At 32.1% G+C, this 22,483-nt stretch overlaps 4 protein-coding genes across 4 annotated transcripts; 2 read left to right on the top strand and 2 right to left on the bottom strand.

Moving 5' to 3' along the window:
• LOC109329199 (cysteine desulfurase 1, chloroplastic-like) lies at positions 1,195-4,413 on the bottom strand (the record flags this gene model as incomplete). Its single annotated transcript, XM_019562869.1, has 3 exons — positions 1,195-1,559; positions 1,702-1,860; positions 4,348-4,413. Coding segments are annotated over 3 exons (402 nt in total), but the record flags the coding sequence as incomplete, so codon positions are not given.
• On the bottom strand, positions 4,461-6,372 carry LOC109329155 (cysteine desulfurase 1, chloroplastic-like). Its single transcript, XM_019562828.1, has 3 exons — positions 6,273-6,372; positions 5,884-6,092; positions 4,461-4,663 (listed from the first exon to the last, which is right to left on the bottom strand). Exons 2-3 carry the CDS (start codon positions 6,088-6,090, stop codon positions 4,475-4,477), a joined length of 396 nt encoding a protein of 131 aa, XP_019418373.1. The 5' UTR covers positions 6,091-6,092; positions 6,273-6,372; the 3' UTR covers positions 4,461-4,474.
• LOC109329198 (receptor kinase-like protein Xa21) lies at positions 15,317-20,773 on the top strand. The gene is made up of 5 exons (XM_019562868.1): positions 15,317-16,029; positions 16,901-17,263; positions 17,480-17,698; positions 18,142-20,142; positions 20,270-20,773. The coding sequence occupies exons 1-5, from the start codon at positions 15,354-15,356 to the stop codon at positions 20,617-20,619; spliced, it is 3,609 nt and encodes a 1,202-aa protein (XP_019418413.1). The 5' UTR covers positions 15,317-15,353; the 3' UTR covers positions 20,620-20,773.
• LOC109329508 (pectinesterase inhibitor 1-like) lies at positions 21,190-22,140 on the top strand. Its single transcript, XM_019563192.1, has one exon. It carries the CDS (start codon positions 21,349-21,351, stop codon positions 21,985-21,987), a length of 639 nt encoding a protein of 212 aa, XP_019418737.1. The 5' UTR covers positions 21,190-21,348; the 3' UTR covers positions 21,988-22,140.

Raw genomic sequence — 22,483 nt, 5'->3', positions numbered from 1 at the left:
TTTGATTTGTTAACCCTACTACAAACCTCGAAGCCCTATTTCGGATTTGTCGACTGCATATCATTATTGAGCATGAGAATACTTAGTTGATTCCCAAATTGCAGTACTTAACACTATCTTGCATTCCTTTGATTATATTGCTGGTCATCAGAAGTGAACTGAGGTGGCATGTGAATTTCACAATTCAACATTGTAAAGCCTTTAGCTTCTTATTCTTGAATTAAAAGAGTTCAGCAGCTTTTACTTTTTTGGTATAATCATGTTGGACCAGACTGCGAAGAGTCACAAGTGAGACACCACGTCTTGAGGCATTAGTTTCATGGGCCTTTCCTACTTATAAAGTCTTTCACTCCTCCTCGTATATCCAATGTGGGACTTCACACTTGAATAAACGCAACAAATCAACTAACCAAGGATATCTCCTCATCCTAAGAGTAAGGAATTAATCCTTTTTGGGTGCATACTGCATAGTTGCTCCTTCCAATAAATGTCACTTCCAGTAATCGAATCTTTGGTATAGTACGATATCTGAAGATCCAGTGAAGTCTTATACCACTAGATTAAGTTGTGTTGGTGTTCCTAAGCTATTACTGGTCCAATTTTATTATGCCAAATCAACAAGTGATATTCCTCATGTGCCCACCCTATTTACAAGTACATGCTGTACACCCACAATTCTCAGGGTACCACAGCCAGAAACCAGGTCTATGTCCAATTTCTTGATATGAGCCACATTGTTGAGCATAATTTCAAACAGCAATGTGCATATTGACAATTAAGGAATAATATTAGAACACCATTATTTTTAACACTGATGGAACTCATGTAGTTATTAGGGAAAGACTTAGGTGCATTTTGTTAAATAACATACATTGGTGCATTCATACTTCTTTTACTTGCATTGCATTACTTGTTCTGTGCCAGCAATGCTGAATATTCTGTTTGTCTTGAGCTATGATCGGTTCTACTCAGTTTTCCTTCAGCATTATGGTATGGTATCTATCTTCTTCAAGAACAGAATCACAAAATTGACTGCTAGGAATTTATGATATAAGTTAATGATTAAGAATTTAAGATAATAGATATCTACATTGGAGAGCACACAACTATTATACTTTCTCTATATTAGACGAACATTTTTTCCATTGAATTATTACAATTACAAAAATGAAAGTTAGCTGCATAAGAGTTTATGAGTCTCCATAATTTTTTAGCATAGTCTGTTGTACCAAAAAGACAATGTTTGCCACAATGAGTGGATGCCTACCAATGAGATCAGCAAATTGAATTCCAAAAAATTTGGTTGATGCAGCTCATCCTACCAATAAAGCTAATCCTCATTGGTGCATAAATAATTTAATTTACATAGAAATACATTCTGACTACTTGAATGAATTGAAGAAGCTGACAGTGTCATTTAGGGCCAGGATAAAATTGTCGACGCCCTCCTTCGTGTTATAGAAATAGAGACTAGCACGCGCACTCGCACTCGCGCTAACACCTAAGTAGCGACGGAGGGGTTGAGCACAATGGTGGCCTGATCTGATAGCCACTCCATGCTGAAAAATGATAATTCGGGAAAGGATATATTCGAAACATATTTAATAGCTATCCGAATTTCTTCCATGAAATTAAGGCATAAATAAACTGCTTAAGATTAAGAAAATGCACGTATCCAGGGATAATCTTTTATCATCTTACCTGTTGGTCCAGAAATGTTGCAAGATCAGTAGGATGCACATTCTCAACATTGAAAGAACAAAGAGCAGCTCGTTGCACTTCTTCTGAAGGCGCCGGACCATAGGTGCGAATATTTGGGACTGAAAGGAGCCTTTCATATAGGTATCTACCCAGCTCCACCTATGAAAATTGAATTTCATATAAATAATTTCTTTTTTGGGTGGCGATTAAATTCATAAAATATTTATGTTTGACTTCAGTGCTTATTGAGTTAGAATGTTATAGTATGTGTATTTCGTAATATGTGGACAAATTGGTAATTCCTTACCTACTTCACTTTGATCCCTAGTGATTATAAGTAAAATCTCACTTTTGAAAGTTTGCTATCAGATATAAGTATACTTGAATGCAAGAATAAATTAAGACAGGATTGACTCAAGATCAATGTATTGAGTGAATGAAATGCATCAATGTGTAAATAAGTAAATTAAGTGCAGGGTTTTAGAACAACTTGATGGTTAAGCAAAATGTGATCCTTAATATTCAATGATGATTGACACGAAGAAAAAAAAGGCTACATCAAGGTATGGAATTTGAGCAGAACAGGGCTTCTGTGTATTGGATAAACACAAGAATATGACACCACTTTTCGTATCAAAAGCCATTATTGCAACTCACATAAGCTCATTTCAGTGATTTTCAATAAAAGATAATACATTTTGGACCGAAGTTTTTTTTTTAAATTTTAAAGTCATCATATAGAGGGTGAGCCACAATAAGGTTGTTTGCCTTGTGACTTAGAGGTCATGAGTTCAAATCTTGGAAACAATCTGTTCTTTATCAGAACACAAAGATACGGACTATGAGGGATCAGGTGTTGATGAAGGGGTAGGAAGTGGTCGCCAAGGTGATAGGAGGAAGCAGGAGAGTTGGGCCCGCCGGTGGAGGTACCTGAAAAGGTTCTCCGACGATCAAGTCAGTATATGAGCTAGAGAGAATGAGTGATAGGAATAATATTAGAGTATCAAGGAGTTGAGATTAAGATATTTCCTGTTGGTGGATATCCCTATTTATAGGAGTGAGAGTTGACATTGGGTTCTTGGCTGGTGGTGCGACGCGTGGCCGACCAAAGGTGTTGTCGGGAGTTGCTTTTCCCGTGTCAGGCGGTCTATAGGATTGTACATTGTGCCCTTCTTGTCTCCTAGCCTGTGGTTGGTTAGGCTCCCGTTCTACAACCCGTCTGTCGCGCTGGCAGGTAGGTTGGTGGAGTACGGAGAGCATGCTATCCCTTGGGTCAACTTTGGTGGTCCCAACAAGTGGGCCCACCTCGGCGACCAAACATATGACCTTTGGTTCGCCGGGTAGGAACAGTTGCCCCCAGTCTGCCAGGATGCTGGATGAGTATGCTGGGAGACTTGATACGAGCCTCCTTTGATTTGGGTGAGGGGTCCGTTTTGGCGTCTTAACTGGTGGCTCCGTTGGGCGATCTTATTGGTTGATGGGGTCTTTTCTATGGCGGATGGTCCTCATGAGGTTTGGCGCCCTGGTGTTGAAAGGCTGTCAATTGAGTTGACCAAGGTGTTGGGCGAGGCTTGTTATGGCTGATTACTCTGTTGGGCGTATGGATTTATCTTGAATATCTTGGCGTCTTTCTGGGACTTATGACGTATTTCCCCGATTCAATGCACCACGTCATAAGTCCTAGAAAGACGCCAAGATATTCAAAAATAAATCCATACGCCCAACAGAGTAATCAACTATAACAAGCCTCGCCCAACACCTTGGTCAACTCAATTGACAGCCTTTCAACACCAGGGCGCCAAACCTCATGAGGACCATCCGCCATAGAAAAGACCCCATCATCCAATAAGCTCGCCCAACGGAGCCACCAGTTAAGACGCCAAAACGGACCCCTCACCCAAATCAAAGGAGGCTCGTATCAAGTCTCCCAGCATACTCATCCAGCATCCTGGCAGACTGGGGGCAACTGTTCCTACCCGGCGAACCAAAGGTCATATGTTTGGACGCCGAGGTGGGCCCACTTGTTGGGACCACCAAAGTTGACCCAAGGGACAACATGCTTTCCGTACTCCACCAACCTACCTGCCAGCACGACAGACGGGTTGCAGAACGGGTACCAAACCAACCACAGGCTAGAAGACAAGAATGACACAGTGTACGATCCTAACAGACCGCCTCACACGGGAAAAGCAACTCCCGACAACACCTTTGGTCGGCCACGCGTCGCACCACCAGCCAAGAACCCAATGTCAACTCTCACTCCTATAAATAGGGATATCCACCAACAGGAAATATCTTAATCTCAACTCCTTGATTCTCTAATATTATTCCTATCACTCATTCTCTCTAGCTCATATACTGACTTGATCGTCGGAGAACCTTTTCAGGTACCTCCACCGGCGGGCCCAACTCTCTTGCTTCCTCCTATCACCTTGGCGACCACTTCCTACCCCTTCATCAACACCTGATCCCTCATAGTCCGTATCTTTGTGTTCTGATAAAGAACATTTTTGTATATATATTTTTAGTGCTAGATTAAAAGGTACACCAGCAGTGAAGTCGAACATGTCTTAGCTTGTGCAAGGTTCAAAGTTATCACTTTTATTCTCTTATATTAAAACGTGTTAAGAGTAAAGCTCAATTCACCTCATAATCATGTATGGTTTGCATACCAATCTCGGACAAGTAATCAACTGCTGCTCCTAAACCAATAGAAAAAATCGATATTATATCATTTGACGACTTAGTACGTAAGCAAAATGTATGCCTAGAATTAGTGTTTTCCAGTATGCAATGTATATATGTAACAATCATTACACAGTATGTACCTCAAGAAATGTATGCCCCGATGCACATTAGAATTGTAAGCTTCATAATAGTTTTGCAGAGCCTTCAAGACAACAGTTGGCTTCTGAGAAGTTGCTGCATTGTCTAAATAAACAAGTTTTGAGCCATTTACTTCCTGTGAATTGAGTACAAGTATCATAGTTTTATAATATGTACTAGAGCAACACACCAAATTCCTTATTTCCATTAAGAAAAACTTCGTAGTACAATTTTGTGCATTGTATATGCATAAAGAAAATGGGGAAATGAAAAAAATATCATTATTAATAAAAGGCAATTCTCGGTCTCATCAACAGCATTATAGATAGATTAGTTAAGGATGAGGCAGTGAAACTAAGGCTTGTTTATAAACTGCCCTATTTGTGCACTGAGTTCATGACACAAGCAGTGTAGGCATTGGAAAATCACCCAGATAACATAATGAAGTTACATGCTGGAAGGTTCTCAAAGAAGCATATCCCTAGACATGTATTTAGATGCTTAGTCAGATAGAATTTGTGGATTCTATATTTTATTTGCACCATAGAAATATCTAGTGGGTCAAGGATAGTAAGATATGAGATTATGTATTTCATCATTGGTTTTGTTTGAGGGAAAAGTTAATAAGTTATAGACATCATCCAATAAACGAACGTATTACTCTAGTATAAACCAATAGTTACCCCTTATTTGTAACATTTGCAAGCAAGAACTCCCACTGTGACATTGAGAAAACATGGAGATATGAATTTGAAAACTGAAGCCTTTATGATTAAGTTTTCAAGATTCAATCCTTGTCATCAGTGATTTAAATTGTATACAACATCACGTGATGCAACCGTAATATTGTGGTTGTGGTGACCATCACAACCGCATCACGGTGTAATTGTAGTGTGACACCGAATCATATTGATGTGGCCGCATCGGACTGCAATGCAACCGCATCAGGCTACATGAAATTCAAAAATAATTTTCTAATTACAAAATAATTCACACCGCGACTGCAATAACTTCAACCACAATTTAAAACACTACTTGTTACTTTATTCTTTTCATAAGATTTAAGCATGCATATGTTATGTCCACAGCCCACACAACAAGCAGCATTAAATTTGTAAAAAAATAATACATGGATTAAAAAATTAACCCCTGGTTATCTGGGATTTATAAACATCAAAGGCCATAACATAATCATCAATTAAAAATTAACACCAAGGTATCTGAGATTTATAAACATTCAAGGCTGCAACACAATCAACAACTTAAAAGTTAATCCTGAGTTATCTGAACATTTATAAACATACAAAGGCTGCATTTTAGGAAAGTAAAAATGATCAAGGATAAGAAAATAAGAACCTGATGAAGTATAGGGAAATGGGGTCTGGTGGAGTGACCCAATGAGCCAAGAGTTGGTTCAAGCAATTCTTCAGTAACCTTTGATGCAGAAACAGAGAGAGAAGATAAACGACTGAATCCAAATTTGAGATATGATGAGTTCCAACCAGTGATTGAGCAGCAACAACTTGGGTTTAAAGATGGAAGCTTTGGCAGCAAAACTTCCATTAGTGTAAATATACATATTGGAAGATAAAGGTTTAATATTTAGCAGCAAAAGAAAAAAGGGTGGAGTTCAAAATATGTTATAATAATCATAAACAGGTGGAAATCCAACAAACACTATCCTCAGAACATGCATCAATTACAAAAATAACAACAGAAAAAAAAAAGAACAGTTTTGAATGAACCTGTCTCAGAAGAAGGGGAAATTCCTTTGCACTTTGCAGTTAAGGTTGTCTGTGGTGACTATTGAGTGGAAGATTGAAAAGAGAGGGTGCCAAATTTAACTCATAACTATTCAAAAAAAATTTGTATATGTATCATAAGAAACTAATTTTTTGTATATGTATCATAAGAAACTAATTTTTTTGGCATCTCCCAAAAAAATAATATTATTCAAACCTTTTTTATCTTTTAATAATTATGAGATATAATGAGTTCTTATATCATTATATTGTCTTCTTAGTTAACTTCTCAAAAAATAATATTTTGATTGTTCTTAGCATGTGTAATTATATATGATCAAAATTCATTAGATTAATTTCTTATTGTTCATTTTTATATGTTTATACCATTTATATGATTTGTTTTATATTAAAAATAATATTTACACAACTTAGTATTTTTATTTGGAAATTATGATTGAAATTTTCATAATGTCTTAATTTTGTTCACCTTTTTATTTTTATCATTGTGGATATGATATAATTTTTAGGAATTATGAATATTCTGTCAACTCAAATTATTATTTTATGATATTAAGTGTTAAATTTGTATTTTTTATTTTGAGAATTAGATTTTTTTTATTGGATGTACTTCATGTTATAATTTTTGTATTAATTATAATATTAAACTTAAAGTAAGATGTATTAATTATAATTATCTAGGATTATATTGTTTTATTTTAGAAATAAAAAATATTAAGGGCAAAATATGAAAATAGAATCATGATAGTAGTTATTTCAAATTTTGGCTTTATATATAGTATAGATTATGCTCATTTGAAATTATTCATTATTCATTTATGCATTTCTATAAGAAAAAATGACTTATTTCCAAATCAGCAATCATGTTATTCCTTTTGATCGTTCAACTACATACATTGGCATTAAGTGGTGTTGGTTCAACTAGAGTTAGTTCAAGTGGTACATGTTTGATTCTCCTTAAGTAAAATTTTGGATTCGAGTCTTATAGATAGAAAAAATATTCGCTAGGAAATTAGCCATATATACATATAGATGTTCTCGACTCGGACGAGAAACTAAAAAAAAACCAACAACCTTGCCCCAGTGCGAGGAGAAACCAAAAAAAAAACCAACGCACCTTTCTCGAGTGCTAGGAGAAACCAAAAAAAAAAACCAACGATCTTGCCCCAGTGCTAGGAGAAACCAAAAAAAACCAACAACTTTGCCCCAGTACTAGGAGAAACCAAAAAAAAAAAAAACGACCTTGTCCCTTGTATGGTCATTTGTATTGTTGTACTTGTAATCGTGGACTTATGGTTGCACCTAAAATGTTTATAGTATCAATTGAGGTATGAAGTTAGTGTCTACTCATTATTAAGTTGTTAAATATACACTAGGAAAAAAAATCATGTAAAATATAATATTTCTTTATACTTACATAAGTTTCATTATATCACAAGTTTTAGTGAAATTATATAAATTATTTTTTTATTGCATCTATACAAACTACTTCTAATTTATATACATATATTACAATACTCGTTCATAATAGCGAATGATGTAATCTTTTAACTAAGAAAATGATTGATAAATGTAATTTTAAATTAAACTTCAAGAGGAATCATTATAATATTTTAAATAAAAATATTTTATTGTTTTTTACATAATAATATTTTAATACAAAAATACTCAATTTTGACATATTTATAATATTATCAATTTTTATATATAATATGAACTTTTTATTTGATTTGGAGTTGTTTACTCTATCTTTAGTCATCTCCAATAAGTCTTAAAATAATGATAATAAAATGAAAAAGGTGATTTGGTTTAAGTCATTTCTTGGTTCTATCTTTATATGGTTAGCAATAATTAATTTAAGTGTTGGAGATAAAATAAAATATATTAAGATCGATTTAGTTTGAGTAATTTCTAAGTATTTATAAACCATTACTATTTTACAAACAAACATACATGCTAATGACAATGGTCGTAGAGAAGAAATGATATAACTTTGTTTAATCCCGCACAAGATTTCCACACAAAAATGGTATATTATGGATCCAACTCCAAATAGTATAATAATTAATGTTTCTTCATTATTTTTGGTTCATTACAAAACGTATCAATAATTTTAAAGAAATGATACTTAAATACACAAAACAAAATAGATAAGTGATTTCATAATCAAATTATATATGCAAATTTACAAATTAACAATTTATCCTAGCTAATGTATATATAATTAATTAAAAGTAAATTACACCAACACCCTTTGAAGCTTAACTTAATTACACTCAATGATTATTCTTGTTTAAAAGATTATACTCTTTGCATGAGTTGTGAGTGTAATGTATTTATATAAATTAAGGGTGATTTGTGTAAGTACAAAAAGGAGATGTGATTTACATTATTTCACACAAAAGTTAAGGGGTGTGTGAGTACAATTTACTAGCTTTTGTCATGGGTAGTAAAAATTAAAAATATTATAATATAAATATTAAAAAAATGTAAATTTTAAAAATAGTATAAAAACAAACAAAAAAATTATAACATAAACAAATAGCTTTATATATTTATTGTAATTTAGTATGTTAAAATAGTAAGAGACATGAAAAAGATTTTTTGATGAATCAAGAAAGATGAAAGAAAAGAGTTTTATTCATTGAATATTGAATAGATTGATAACAAAATTACATTGAATCCTTTATATAAAGGATAGAAAAACTAATTATCCTAACTAAACTAATTAACCAACTAATCAATGCTCAACTATTTTAACATAATATGTAAAAAATAATATTTCTATCTTGCCCAAATGAACTGATTAGTTTATATTCAGTTAAGGTACTCAAACATAGATAAAGTATATATGAAGATATTATAATTTCACAAATCATAATCTTATATATAAACTAAAAGTAAAACATAATTTTACCAAATAGATGACTAACTCATCATATTAATATTATTATTTATCGATCTTAAAAAGATTTTAAATTTATAATGGGTTCATAAACTTTAGAAATTGTAATTGTGTTCTTCAGCATAAAATCATATGCAATTGAGATTTTAACCTTCAACATTTATAATTTTTTTAGTTTATGATAATTAGGTTTATGCAATTATCTATTAATTATAATGATGTGGAATGTGTAATATAATTGATTGCATAGTTTGTTATTCTTAAATATCATATAATTATAAGAATTACTGTCTAAGTTTATCATCTTAAACATTATGACTTTTCTTTTACAGAACAATAAAACACCATGTAAGAACAGTAATATAAAATTTAATTTTAAGTTACAAATGAACTAAAAATCTAAGGATTCAAATACAAATGATTTTAAAGCTTAGGAACCTAATTATAAATGGATTTCAAGATTAGGGGGCCAAATATATATATTTTAAAATCTAGAGACATATTTTAAAATTCTAACATTGTTCAAAGACTTGGATGTATAGTAATTTAACCATTTTAATTTTCATCACCTTACTATTGAAGTTCGATTAAAATGATGCATATTTATCTCTCAAATACGAATTGTGAAATGGAATATCTTATATGTAAAACTTCATTAGAAGGGAAGTATTGTATATGATAATACCCATTATAAGAGCTAATCCACCTCGTTAGAGAAATAAGAGCAACCATAATAATAGCAAACAACATTTTATTTTTATCTGGGTTTAACGCATTATTTTATAATTTATTATAACTCTCCATGAAATAAGAATAACATTTATTAACAATGATAAACATCATTCTTATTCTTGTTTGAGTCACACAATATCTATCTTTTACGCACAACATCTACCTCTCTTCTCACTTTCCCTTGCCTAAGAACAAACAAGAATTGTTCTTATTTAAAAATAAAAGTCAGAAAATAAGAATGATACATTGAATAACAAAATAAAAATGTTCTTAATCCATTAAGAATAACTGTTGCTCTAACCCACGTATTATTCAGGGTGCTGGATATTATCCTTCGTAAAAGGAGAAGATAATTACCTGTAATATACCACATAAAAGTAGACAATAAAAATAAAATTATTTCTTGTAAGAAAACTAGTAACTCGTTTGTAAGATTTGTTTGGATGAAATTATGATTTCATTTTTATATGGACCAAATGTGTCCCCATATGTATGTGAGTATGATAAGATTATTATGATTTATCAATTTCATTTTTATGGTAAGATTTTTCATTTTTCATAATCTATAGGGCCAATGTTACTTAGAATATTATTATTTCATTTTATTTTCTTACTATATTTTAAAAACTATAAAATTTGAAAGTATCTAAGAGTGATTGAAACACCGTTGGCATTAGAGTTTCATAGAGTTAGAGAATAGAAAGTAAATTCTTATATAAAGTGAAGATTTAAGACCACAATTTTGTTAGAACCTAGGTTGAAGTTTTGGTGCACCTAACTTTCAACCTAGTTTAATATTAACAATCGATGTTGAAGTCTTTCTTTGAAAATCATTTTCAAAATTGAAATTATGCCTTCTTGTAGAAAAATTAACCTGTCTTTTTGCAACGATAAATCTCTTTTACATAAATGTGACATGCTTATATGAAGATCTACCACTGATTAAAATAAAAACTCTCTTAGGATCATATTAAGCCAAGCACATGGTCAATGCATAGTTCCACGTTGTAACTTGTTGAGATTGTGTTGTGTCTAGGAAGGTCCAAAGCTACATTTGGTGATGGTTGACTTTCATTCATGATCAATGATTTTGCAATTTGTGATATAATCATATGATGTCAATCATAAGTTTACCCAAAATAACTATTCTCTTAATATGAATCATTACCGGTTTTGTTGGAGCAGACATTAATTGTTTTTATGTATTCATCAATATTCATTTATATTGTTTATATATCTATATATTTATATTTAAGAGTTGATGAAGATAAAAATATGAATGGTGAGTAATATAATATTAATCTAAAATACTTTTACATTTGTCAGCAAAGATAGAAGTTTTGGTATGTTGGGTGTCTAATGTAGTACTACTGTATTTTAATGAAAATGACAGATGTGATATGGGAGTGATGAATGGGAAACACATCGGTTGTTCCATAAATTGTATTATTGTATATACTATAAGTTTGTGATTAGTTGAAAAAATATATTTAAATTAAAAAATTAATAAATAACTATTTTTTTGACCAATCACAATTAATAACATATACAATGACATAAACTATTCGACAATGAATGTATACCGGATGAAGGATAAGTTTTGATAGTTAATTCAGCCGCCATATTTAATGATAGTTGTTTAAGTCAAATACCACACTAATTAACATTCCTCTTATATTAAACTCAACATAACCTGTTTTTATGGGTACATAGCCTGTACTGTTTATGAAGACCTTCATATAGATTTAAACTTAATTAGAGCAATTTTTTATTGTGTCAATTTTATTTTCTATTTTTTTGTTCTTAAATAAGAATAATTATTTATTGTTCTTAGTCAATCGAAAGTGAGGAGAGAGATATATGTTATAAAAAAATGTAGATATTGTGGGAGTCAAATATGAATAAAATTGATGTTTGACATTGTGAGAAAAATATATATATTGTTTTTATTGCATGAAGAGTTATAATAAATTATAAAATAATGTGTGAAACTCAAATGATATTAGTATTTTATTTTTTGTAAATAGGCATAAATCTTAATATTTATTTATTTTAGAGGATAAAATATCTCCTGGTATGATGAGATAACTTATGTTCTTACACCAGTTAGACAATGACACATAAATACTTTTTATCTATTTTAAAATAAATAAGAAAATAAAAAGTAAAATAATACAAGTGTCTATTAATGAGTGAGTGTGAGAAATAGCTTATCTCCTCACACCATGACATATTTATTCCTGTTATTTTATTATACATGAAATCATGCGTATTATATTGACATATATATTACTGTACTAGTAAAATATATTTTTTGTAAAAATATAAGCTGTGATTTTTGTAGTTAAATACTTTTTTAAAAAAAGTTTAAAATTGACATTAATATTTCCTTGACAAATTAAAGCTTTCACTAGAAAACAAAATAAGTTTTCCTCGATCACTATATGCTGAACAAGTTTTATAAAAAAAATATATAGGAATTCTCTTATCAACCAACTGACTTATTCCCACCACCATGAAGGTCATAGTCAATGAATTTGGACCAAAATAATTATACCCCTTTAAGAATTCTCCTAATCAATAAGAAAAAGTCACATAATACTTCTTTATTTATTAATTATTATTTAAAAAAATAATATATGTGACTTTCTTAATCAATAAAGTGTTGATTTATTGTGCAAGCTGCCTCCACTAGATCTCTAGAAAGACAAAAAGATCAAGAGCTTGATTCATGCGAGCGACTGCTATTGAAAGAAACAATCACATACCCTGAAGAGATTAGTTTTTTACTTATATAGTATAGGATATTTTTGCTAGTACCAAAAAATATATATGACTTTCTTATATTGTATAAGAATTTTGTAGAATAATATATTAGAGAAAGATTTGTTTGGATATATATATATGTAAATACAACTAACAAAAACTCGACAAAATATTTAAAATTTAATTCTAATTATAATTCATTCCTAAGTCATAACACCAAAAAAATATATATGTATTTGTCTTTAAATATAACGTATTAAATATGTATCATATAAGTTTTTCTGACTTATTATCACACAATTGGATATTCAAATTTCTGAGGCATACATTCCGTGGTCTTCGATTCCTGATTGGAGCAGATGAGAATAATTTGGGCTGTGAGCTTAATTATTAGTTATGGATATTGTAGAAATGAAAGTTGACTTTCATTTTTTGATCTATGGTTATCGAAATTATTGCAAAATGCAATATAATACTCCAGCATAGAATGAGATTGATTTTAGGTTTTGTTGCGCAGACATTACGTACTCGTGATTTATACAGGGATAATATCATAATAGTCTTGGAATTGTTGCCAATTTTTTTCTTAGAATTTTTATTTTATACACCAATGTTGTTGATATTTACAAACTAATTCCAAATCAATTCATTTATAGATGTGAATATACTTAGAGACTAAAGTTCTTTTTCCAAAGTAAAAAGAAGTTTATTAGGAATCCTCCCACTTTCTATGATTGGTTCAAGTAAATATGACAGTTTTTGTTTAGCTCCTAACTATTTAATTAGTTTTTAGTCTCTAAAAATATTAAAATGAAAATTTAAAAAATACAATTTAACCATGAACTAAAATTAAGAAATTGCCATATTTTAACATTTACATGACTAATGTTTTAAAATTGGATGCAATTTAGGTCATAATATTACGATTTTAATGATATCTACATTATGATGTAATTGCAACCGTGTCATTTATATTTATTTTTTTCATAATAGTTAATAAGCATATTAATATAACCACAACCATAATTTCGATTAATAACTTCATACCCGACCCACTGTTTCAAAATGTGGATCATATCGCGTGATGCAGTCGCACTATTACGGTTGTGGTGATTGCCGCAATCGCATCACACTACAATTATAGTGATACTGAATTATAGTGTTACGATCGCACGTAGTAAGGATCTTGTGTGATGTCCATTTGTCGGTTGAATGTGGGAGGAGGTGGACTGGTATAAGAAATTGTTGAAGACATTCTGAATATGGCAGAGCTCTTTAAAAGATCTCTATACCATATTAGAATTCTAAAGTGCCTTTGGGAAAATGAAGTGAATAACAGTTCTTGGAAGAAAAAGGCAAGAATGAAAAACAAGATGAATACTTGTAACTTTATTGAATATGGAAAATGAGTTAAATGATGATTACAAAATAACTAATCCTATTTAAACTACTCATACTCTAACTGGCAAACTAACTAACTTTTACAATTATTCAACACCTGGTAAAATAGGACAAAAGACTAGGTCAATGAGTGAAATGTGGGTTGCTTGTGGCCCAAGCAACTTCTGGTGTGAGGTGGCCCATATGCATTTTCTAGTGCAGCCTTGAGATGAGGCCTGGCTGGCCTAGCTGATAAAGATAGAGTTGGTTGATCTGGTGCATGGCAGTCTCGGTCTGGTGCATGGTTGTCTCGGTCAGGATTTATGTCTAGTGCGAGTTTGTCTGGTGCCTGTTTGGTGTCTTGGTCAGGGTTGTCTCAGTCAGGATTCATATCTGGTGCGTGGTTGGTGTCTCAGTCAAGAACTGTGTCTGATGCGTGTCTGGTGCGCCAAGTGTCTCAGTCAGGAATTGTGTTTGATACGTGTCTGGTGCGCCAAGTGCCTCGGTCAGGATCAATATCTGACGCGTGTTTGATGCGTTGAGTGTCTCGATCAGATGGTGAACTTGATGCGTGATCTTCGGTCATGGCACAAGCAACTTGGCCTGCTGACTCGGTCATATGGCCAAGTTGGTTGGTGCTTGGTGCAATATTTCCTGAACATTCTAAGTCACCATGTTGATTGATTTTGGCTAATATGGTGATTGTCGCAATCACATCACACTATAATTGCAGTATGATACTGAATTATAGTGTTGCGATCGCAACAGACCACAACACAACTACATCAGACCACATTTGGACCGTATCAGGCTGCAATGTAACTGCATCGGACCGCATTAGATCGCACCGACGTCAAAAATATGTTTTTACTCACAAAATAATTCACACTGCACCGACCATAATCCACATCGCAACAATCGCAATAATCACAATCACAATAATCATAACTGCAACTGCGATTTAAACTTTTTTTCTACACATCTTACATTTCACTACTTAAGATTGAGGGAAAACCTAAAATCAACTCCAAGTCAGAACAAATATGAATGGAAAGCTACACCAATATGCGTAACCATGCTGGCACCTTTGCAAAGACTTTTTCATCCATATGATTATGTCAAAACATAGGACTTTGATATTCAAACAACATATAACAAATATTATTTGCCGCATATTTAGCAGTCTTCAATGTATAACAATTATTGTCCCCCAGCACCACTATATATACTGCTAGTTTTGTTTGTTCAGAAACTTGTAAGGAATAGCTCAACATATAGTTATGGACAAAACTTACTTTCTTTTCACTTTACTATTCTCATTTCACTATTTCATGGCAATGGCTTCCTTAGATATAGACCAATCTGCACTACTAGCCTTTAAATCTTATATAACTTTGGACCCTCAAAACATATTAGCCAATAATTGGTCTACTTCATCCTCAAAATGCAACTGGGTTGGGGTCACTTGTGATGCCAACTTCAGTAGAGTCATAACCCTAACTCTACCAAACATGGGTTTAAATGGTACAATTCCTTCTAACTTGGGAAATTTATCTTCTCTTGTTGAACTTGACCTTCACAACAATAGCTTTCATGGAATAGTTCCCGATGAGTTGGCCTTGTTATCTAGGTTGGAGAGTTTCAACTTATGCAACAACAACTTTGGTGGAGAATTTCCAACATGGGTGGGGGAGTTATCTAAACTAGAGTTTCTGAGTCTATGTAATAACAGTTTTTCAGGTTCAATTCCTGCATCACTATCCAACTTGGAAGGGCTAAAGAGTTTGGATTTGAGCTTTAATTCCATTGAGGGTAGCATTCCACCAGAGCTTGGAAGGCTTCCAAACTTGACTGTTTTGGATTTGGCACACAATGAGCTATCTAGTCATATTCCTTCTTCAATCTTCAATATTTCCACACTGCAAGTGGTTGATTTGTCCAATAATTCCTTATCAGGTATTTTATTTTTAGGAAGAAAAAATTAGTTACTATTATCTATTATTATTATTGTGATAGTTATGAAAACCGTACCGTATCATTCAGTTCAACCGAAAAACTAATGAATCAGTCCTCATATATATTGATATGGTACAACGATTATACTGGTCATACAATCATATTAAACAAAATCATCTAAAATCAGTTTTGTTATAGTCATTTTGTCTGATTTTCATTTAAAATTACAAAAATTTGGATGAAAGTTTTACATTTGATTTGATTAAATACACGAGGGAAGCTTAACTATCCAATTTTTTCACCTCCCATAAAAAAAAATCCAATTTTTTCACCGATCAATCTTAAGCTTTAAGTGGACTTGGCTGATTAACACCTCTACAGATATTTCCATTGATAGAGAAGACCCATAACTTTTCATATTGATTTTTAGTAATATATGCATACATATATTAGTGCTATGTACTATGGTTGAACACAGAAAAGAAAGAAACACGTATAGATGCATAATCCTTCTACATAAGATTTACCATAAGGCTGAGATATTTTGGGAGCAAATTTTTTCATAGATATATACTATAATCCTTAACCGAAACAATTCATAGATGCAAATTTTTCCATAGATAATGGAATATTTAAGGAAACTAATTTTTTTCTCCCCAAACATTTTCTTCAATATTCACCACCACATATCATATGTTTTTAGTGTGAAAAGCAATATTATAAGTACATATAAGACAACACCTAAACTTTTCTTTATTCTTTCATATATCTTTAATTTCTTTAATTCTTAATTGTAGAGATATGACTTACATTTGTATTAATTTTAGGTGATTAATTTAATCAACCTTAACTTTTTTCCTCTAAATGGTAGGAAACATTCCTCAAAAACTTGGAGATTTGTCAGAGCTTAGAAGTATAAATTTGAGCATAAATAAACTTGAAGGCTCTATACCATTGTCATTGTTCAACATGTCAACTCTTGAAGAGATTCAATTCACTTACAATAATTTATCTGGTTCTCTTCCAATGGACTTGTGTAATGGAGTTCCAATGCTTGAAATGCTTGACCTATCTGGCAATGCATTTTCTGGTCTATTTCCATCAAATTTGCTTCAATGTAAACAGCTCAAATATTTGAAGGTTATTGGTAATAGATTAAATGGTAACATATCTAATGAGATTGGGAAATTACCTATGCTTCAGGTGTTGGATCTTAGTAACAACAATATAACAGGTATATTATTTCATTATTTTTTATCAATCTTTATATTTGATTGAGTGTTAATACATCTTATCTCAATTTACACACATGTTTTAATCTGAATAATGGTCTAATTAACTTGTATTATTTGTGTATAGAAAAAACTTGGTTAGAAGAAATAAAAATGATTTGAGTGATGAGTATGAAGCATTTAGAATGAATTGATATTTATATTTAACTATTTTGCAGGTGAAGTTCCAGCATCTCTTTTCAACATCTCCACTTTGAGAGTAATTAATCTAAGGGACAATTTCTTTATTGGTAAACTTCCACAAACAATGTGTCAGAATTCTCCCTTACTTCAACAGTTTAATTTAACAAATAATAAAGTTGGAGGAACCATTCCAAAGTCTATTAGCAACTGCACCTCATTGAAAAGTTTATTAATGGGATTCAACTTTTTCACAGGTTTTCATCTCATATTCCTTCTTAATTTCATTTATGTATTACTACTTTGCAGCATTCAAATCAATGCTTTATTTTATTGTGACTATTCTTTCATTTTATGGACAATTATGTCCAATTAAACACTTAGATGAATTATATACAAAACGTTATGAAAATTCAAAGGAAATATGAAGAAATTAATAAATTAATTAAGATTTGTTTTTTCATAGTAAAGTTTAGCGCAACGATAAGTTGTTGCCTAGTGACCCGAAGTTATGGGTTCAAATTCTGAAAAAAGTTTCTCCGCTTACGAGAGTCTTATACTTTTAGATAACTATCATGATATTTTATACTTAATGTGAAGTATAAGTTGAGTATAAAATGAGTAGTTTAAATCTTAATTATACTAGCTTATTACATACCCATTGATGTCCAACAATTTAAATTTTGATGCTTTATTGCAGGTACCATACCTTATGAGCTTGGTGAGTACTTGAAAAACCTTGCTATATTGCATTTGCAAAATAACAACTTGAGAGGATCTATTCCATCAAGTATCTTCAACATCTCAGGGTTACAAAGTCTGTCACTATCATATAACCAACTCTCAGGAAATCTTCCAATTTATCCATATCATACCCTTTCCAATCTCCAATTCCTTTACCTTACAAACAATTCTCTGAGTGGAGAAATTCCTACTAGTCTTTTCAATGCTACAATGCTTTCTAGCCTAACACTTATCAACAATTCATTCTCAGGAGTTATACCTGACTCTATAGGAAATTTAATAAACCTACAGCTACTTGGAATATTAGGAAATAACTTGACTGGTGATCCAGCTTCTTCAGAACTTAGTTTCCTAACTTCATTGACAAAGTGTAGGAAACTAAAAAGTCTTGTATTATCATACAATCCTCTAAATGGAGCACTTCCAAGTTCTATAGGAAACCTCTCAAACTCATTGCAATCTTTTGTAGCATGGAACTGTAATCTCAAGGGTCAAATTCCTTCACAGATTGGCAATTTAAAGAACTTGTTTGATATTAATTTTAGCAACAACCAACTCATAGGACAAATTCCTGGTACACTTGGCTCTTTGTTGTCTCTCCAACGTTTGGATCTTTCAGGCAACAACCTTAATGGCTCTATCCCAGGTCAGATTTGTCAGCTAACAAATTTGGATGAGATATCTCTTGAACATAATAATATTTTTGGGCTAGTGCCAGAATGCTTGGGGGGTCTTACAAAACTGAGAAAACTTTATTTGGATAACAATAACCTAAACTCTATTATACCTTCTACCCTTTGGAGCCTTAGTGACATATTGGAAGTGAGTTTATCTTTTAATGGTTTTAGTGGATCTTTGCCAACTGATATAAGTGGCATGAAAGCTGTGATAAAATTGGATATATCAAATAATAAGCTTTCAGGGAATATTCCTAGTGATATTGGTGACTTGCAGAAATTGTTAAACCTCTCATTAGCAAATAATATGTTACAAGGGCCTATTCCTGATTCATTTGGCAGCATGCTAAGTTTGGAATATTTGGACCTTTCCAACAATACTTTATCAGGCATTATCCCCAAGTCTCTAGAGAAACTTGTTTATCTCCGATTTATCAACTTGTCTTATAATAGATTAGAAGGAGAAATTCCTTCTGGTGGTGAATTTGCAAATTTCACAGCTAAATCATTCATGATGAATAGTGCACTCTGTGGGAGACCTGACCTACAAGTTCCACAATGTCCTAGAGGAGCAGATCATGGCAAGAAAACCAAAAAGCTTGTGTTGAAGTTGGTTTTACCCTTAACTCTTTTTGGTGCACTTATTGGATTTGCATTGCTCATAATACACAGGAGAAGTTCTAGTAAAGGATCAAGCATTGTTGTCTTACCATCATTCCAATTTGCGAGTCGAATTTCCTACTATGAACTTTCAGATGCAACAAAGAGTTTTGATGATAGCAATCTTATTGGTAAAGGGGGTATTGGTTCTGTATTCAAAGGTGTGCTTTCAAATGGAATGGTTGTTGCAGTTAAAGTATTCAATTTGGATGTGCAAGGGGCATCAAGGAGTTTCGACATAGAATGTGAAGCAATGCGCAATCTTCGTCATCGAAATCTAGTAAAAGTCATTACTAGCTGTTCAAATGAATTTGATTTCAAAGCTCTAGTAATTGAATTTGTGCCAAATGGTAGCTTGGAGAAGTGGTTGTATTCTTATAACTATTTCATTCCTTTTTTACAAAGGTTGAATATAATGATAGATGTTGCATCTGCTTTGGATTATCTTCATTATGGTAATTCAAAACCAGTGGTGCACTGTGACTTGAAGCCAAGTAATGTTTTGTTGGATGAAGATATGGTTGCTCATGTTTGTGACTTTGGCATTGCTAAACTCTTAGAAGAAGGACAATCTAGAGAACTTACCAACACCTTAGCAACTATTGGTTACATGGCTCCAGGTACTGATTACGTATATTTGCTGTCCTTTATTTTGATTTCTTGTATTATAATGTAGTATATGAAGTTTTTAGGCAAGGATATTTTTAGTGTGCATGTATAATATATCAATGGAAATTGTGATTGCAGAATATGGATCAGAAGGTATTGTGTCTATTAAAGGAGATGTGTATAGCTATGGTGTTATGCTGATGGAAGTGTTTACAAGAAAGAGGCCAACAGATGAAATGTTTATAGATGGACTAAGCTTAAGGTCATGGATTAAAGATTCATTATTACTAAATGAGATCATTCATATTGTTGATCCTAACTTGATGGAGGAAGAGGAATTATTTATTCCTCCAAAGAAAGTGGCATTATTAAGTATCATGGAGTTGGCTTTGAATTGTTCTTCAGATTCACCAGCTGAGAGAATGACCATGAAGGAAGTCTTAGACAGCTTAAACAAAATAAGAACCATATTTTTACAGATTGTATAACAATATTTATGCTAAAAAGGTTGTGAACTAGTTAATTAATCACTGTGCTAAGGTTTATTTTATGCTATAAGTATGTTATACTTTATGTTATTTTTCAGATCAATGTACTAAGGTTTATTTTGCTATAAATAAAGATTGGTGTATGTTAAACTTTGTTATTTTTCAGATCAATGTGCTAAGGTTTATTTTGCTATAATAATCAAGCGGCATTCGTTTTATTTGCTTAATTAATTAAATAATAGTCCTATTATTTTGACACCTAATTTAGGAAAACATTTTCATTACTTTCCTCTCATTCTATTATTCTACTGCTAATATTTTTGTCCTTCCAATTTATCAGGTTTCAGGGGCAACCCTATCATTCTCTCTTAGTTATTCTTAGTCAAAATACCAATACCTTTTATTTATTTTTTGTGGTTCTATATGGATGGTTGTCATTGAACCTAGCTACATGTTGCAAATTCCAATTTTTAGGAACACCACAACCCTTCAAAAATTGGAATACAAATTATATATAGTCTTTTTTTTTAAAATTATAAACCACAGATTATATGTAGTTTGCATCAAATGATGAAAAGTCTATAACAAACAACTATATGTGGATATTAAGTTCTCTACAAACCCTAAATTTTACATAACCATGTTAACTATACTTTAATTTGCATGGAAATTTAAATATAGTTTCCATGCATGCAGTTCTAAAAGGCAACAAAAGCTAAGGTAGAAACAATGGATTCCATTAGTAAAACACTTCTCTTCTTTCTATCTCTCTCTTCCATTCACCTCCTTACAAATGGGACACGCCCTTTTCACATTGTGCATCATGATATTCGTTCTGATCTCTTGAAATTCTGTGAACACACCACAAACCCTACCCTTTGTGCTCAAACCATTCAACCACACGTCCTTGATGGAGATATTGATCCTTTCAAGGCTCTTGAGATCGAAGTTGAAGCCACATTCAATGAAACAAAGAAGACTATTGCTATAATTGATGAGTTACTTACCAAAAACAACATTAACAAATCGTTAATGAGTGCTATTAAGACATGCAAGGAACAATATAACTATATATTGGATTCTATTAAAGAAACAAAAGATGCTATTGCTCAACATGATTTGATTGAGGCTAAGTTCAAGTTTAGTGCAGTGATATCATATCAATCAACTTGCGTGGATGAATTTGAAAATGTTGAATGCCCTTTTGCTGAGGGTTCTGAAACTATATTCAATTTGGGAGGAAACACATTAGATATCATTGCTGATTTGGAAAAAACTGTCGCTCCTCAAGAACCAACACCACCTGCACCAACAACAAATTCTCAATCATCTTCTACATCTATCAACGTAATTGGAACCATATCATAATTTTCTTTTGAAGTTGAATGGATTGGTGTAGTGGTTTGTTTATTTATTCTTTTATATCCTTGGGTTGAGAATGGTTGTTAGGTAAAAGCATTTTTTGAAGTGTTAAACTCTAGGATTTGAATCTCTTGAATATGTAGGTCAAGTTCATCATCTGGAAGTAGAATTCACTTTCAATGACCAAAACTTTTGGATGATGTATGTGTGAAAACATTTTGATTAATAATTTATACATCATTTTCTATGCATAACATTCTTACAAGCTGGTTGGCTAAAGTGCAAATAAAATAGGTGAAAAGGAATTGTTTATATATCATGACAGAAATACATACATATATATATATAGTGAATCATTTAGCTACTAAATAATTTTGGAAAAAAAAACAAGCAAATTTTACATGGTATTCTCAAGAAGAATTGCCCTGTTCAACTTCCATCTACCCAAAACTATGCCATATTGACCAATACAAACACCATGTATGGAAAAAATATCTGCTAG

Source organism: Lupinus angustifolius, chromosome LG16, assembly GCF_001865875.1.
Source record: "Lupinus angustifolius cultivar Tanjil chromosome LG16, LupAngTanjil_v1.0, whole genome shotgun sequence".
NCBI classification, from domain to species: Eukaryota; Viridiplantae; Streptophyta; class Magnoliopsida; order Fabales; family Fabaceae; genus Lupinus; species Lupinus angustifolius.
The sequence above is the reverse complement of the archived record's forward strand: the minus strand, read 5'-3'. Positions and strand labels throughout refer to the sequence as shown.

What these genes read in the sequence shown, in the direction of transcription:
- LOC109329508 (XM_019563192.1), top strand. Translation starts at nt 21,349, where the DNA reads ATGGATTCCATTAGTAAAACACTTCTCTTCTTTCTATCTCTCTCTTCC.
- LOC109329198 (XM_019562868.1), top strand. Translation starts at nt 15,354, where the DNA reads ATGGACAAAACTTACTTTCTTTTCACTTTACTATTCTCATTTCACTAT. An exon ending in GGGATTCAACTTTTTCACAG is followed by an intron (nt 17,699 to 18,141) that starts GTTTTCATCTCA and finishes GCTTTATTGCAG; the next exon opens with GTACCATACCTTATGAGCTT. An exon ending in TATTGGTTACATGGCTCCAG is followed by an intron (nt 20,143 to 20,269) that starts GTACTGATTACG and finishes TTGTGATTGCAG; the next exon opens with AATATGGATCAGAAGGTATT.
- LOC109329155 (XM_019562828.1), bottom strand. Translation starts at nt 6,090, where the DNA reads ATGGAAGTTTTGCTGCCAAAGCTTCCATCTTTAAACCCAAGTTGTTGC. An exon ending in ATTTCCCTATACTTCATCAG is followed by an intron (nt 4,664 to 5,883) that starts GTTCTTATTTTC and finishes CTCAATTCACAG; the next exon opens with GAAGTAAATGGCTCAAAACT.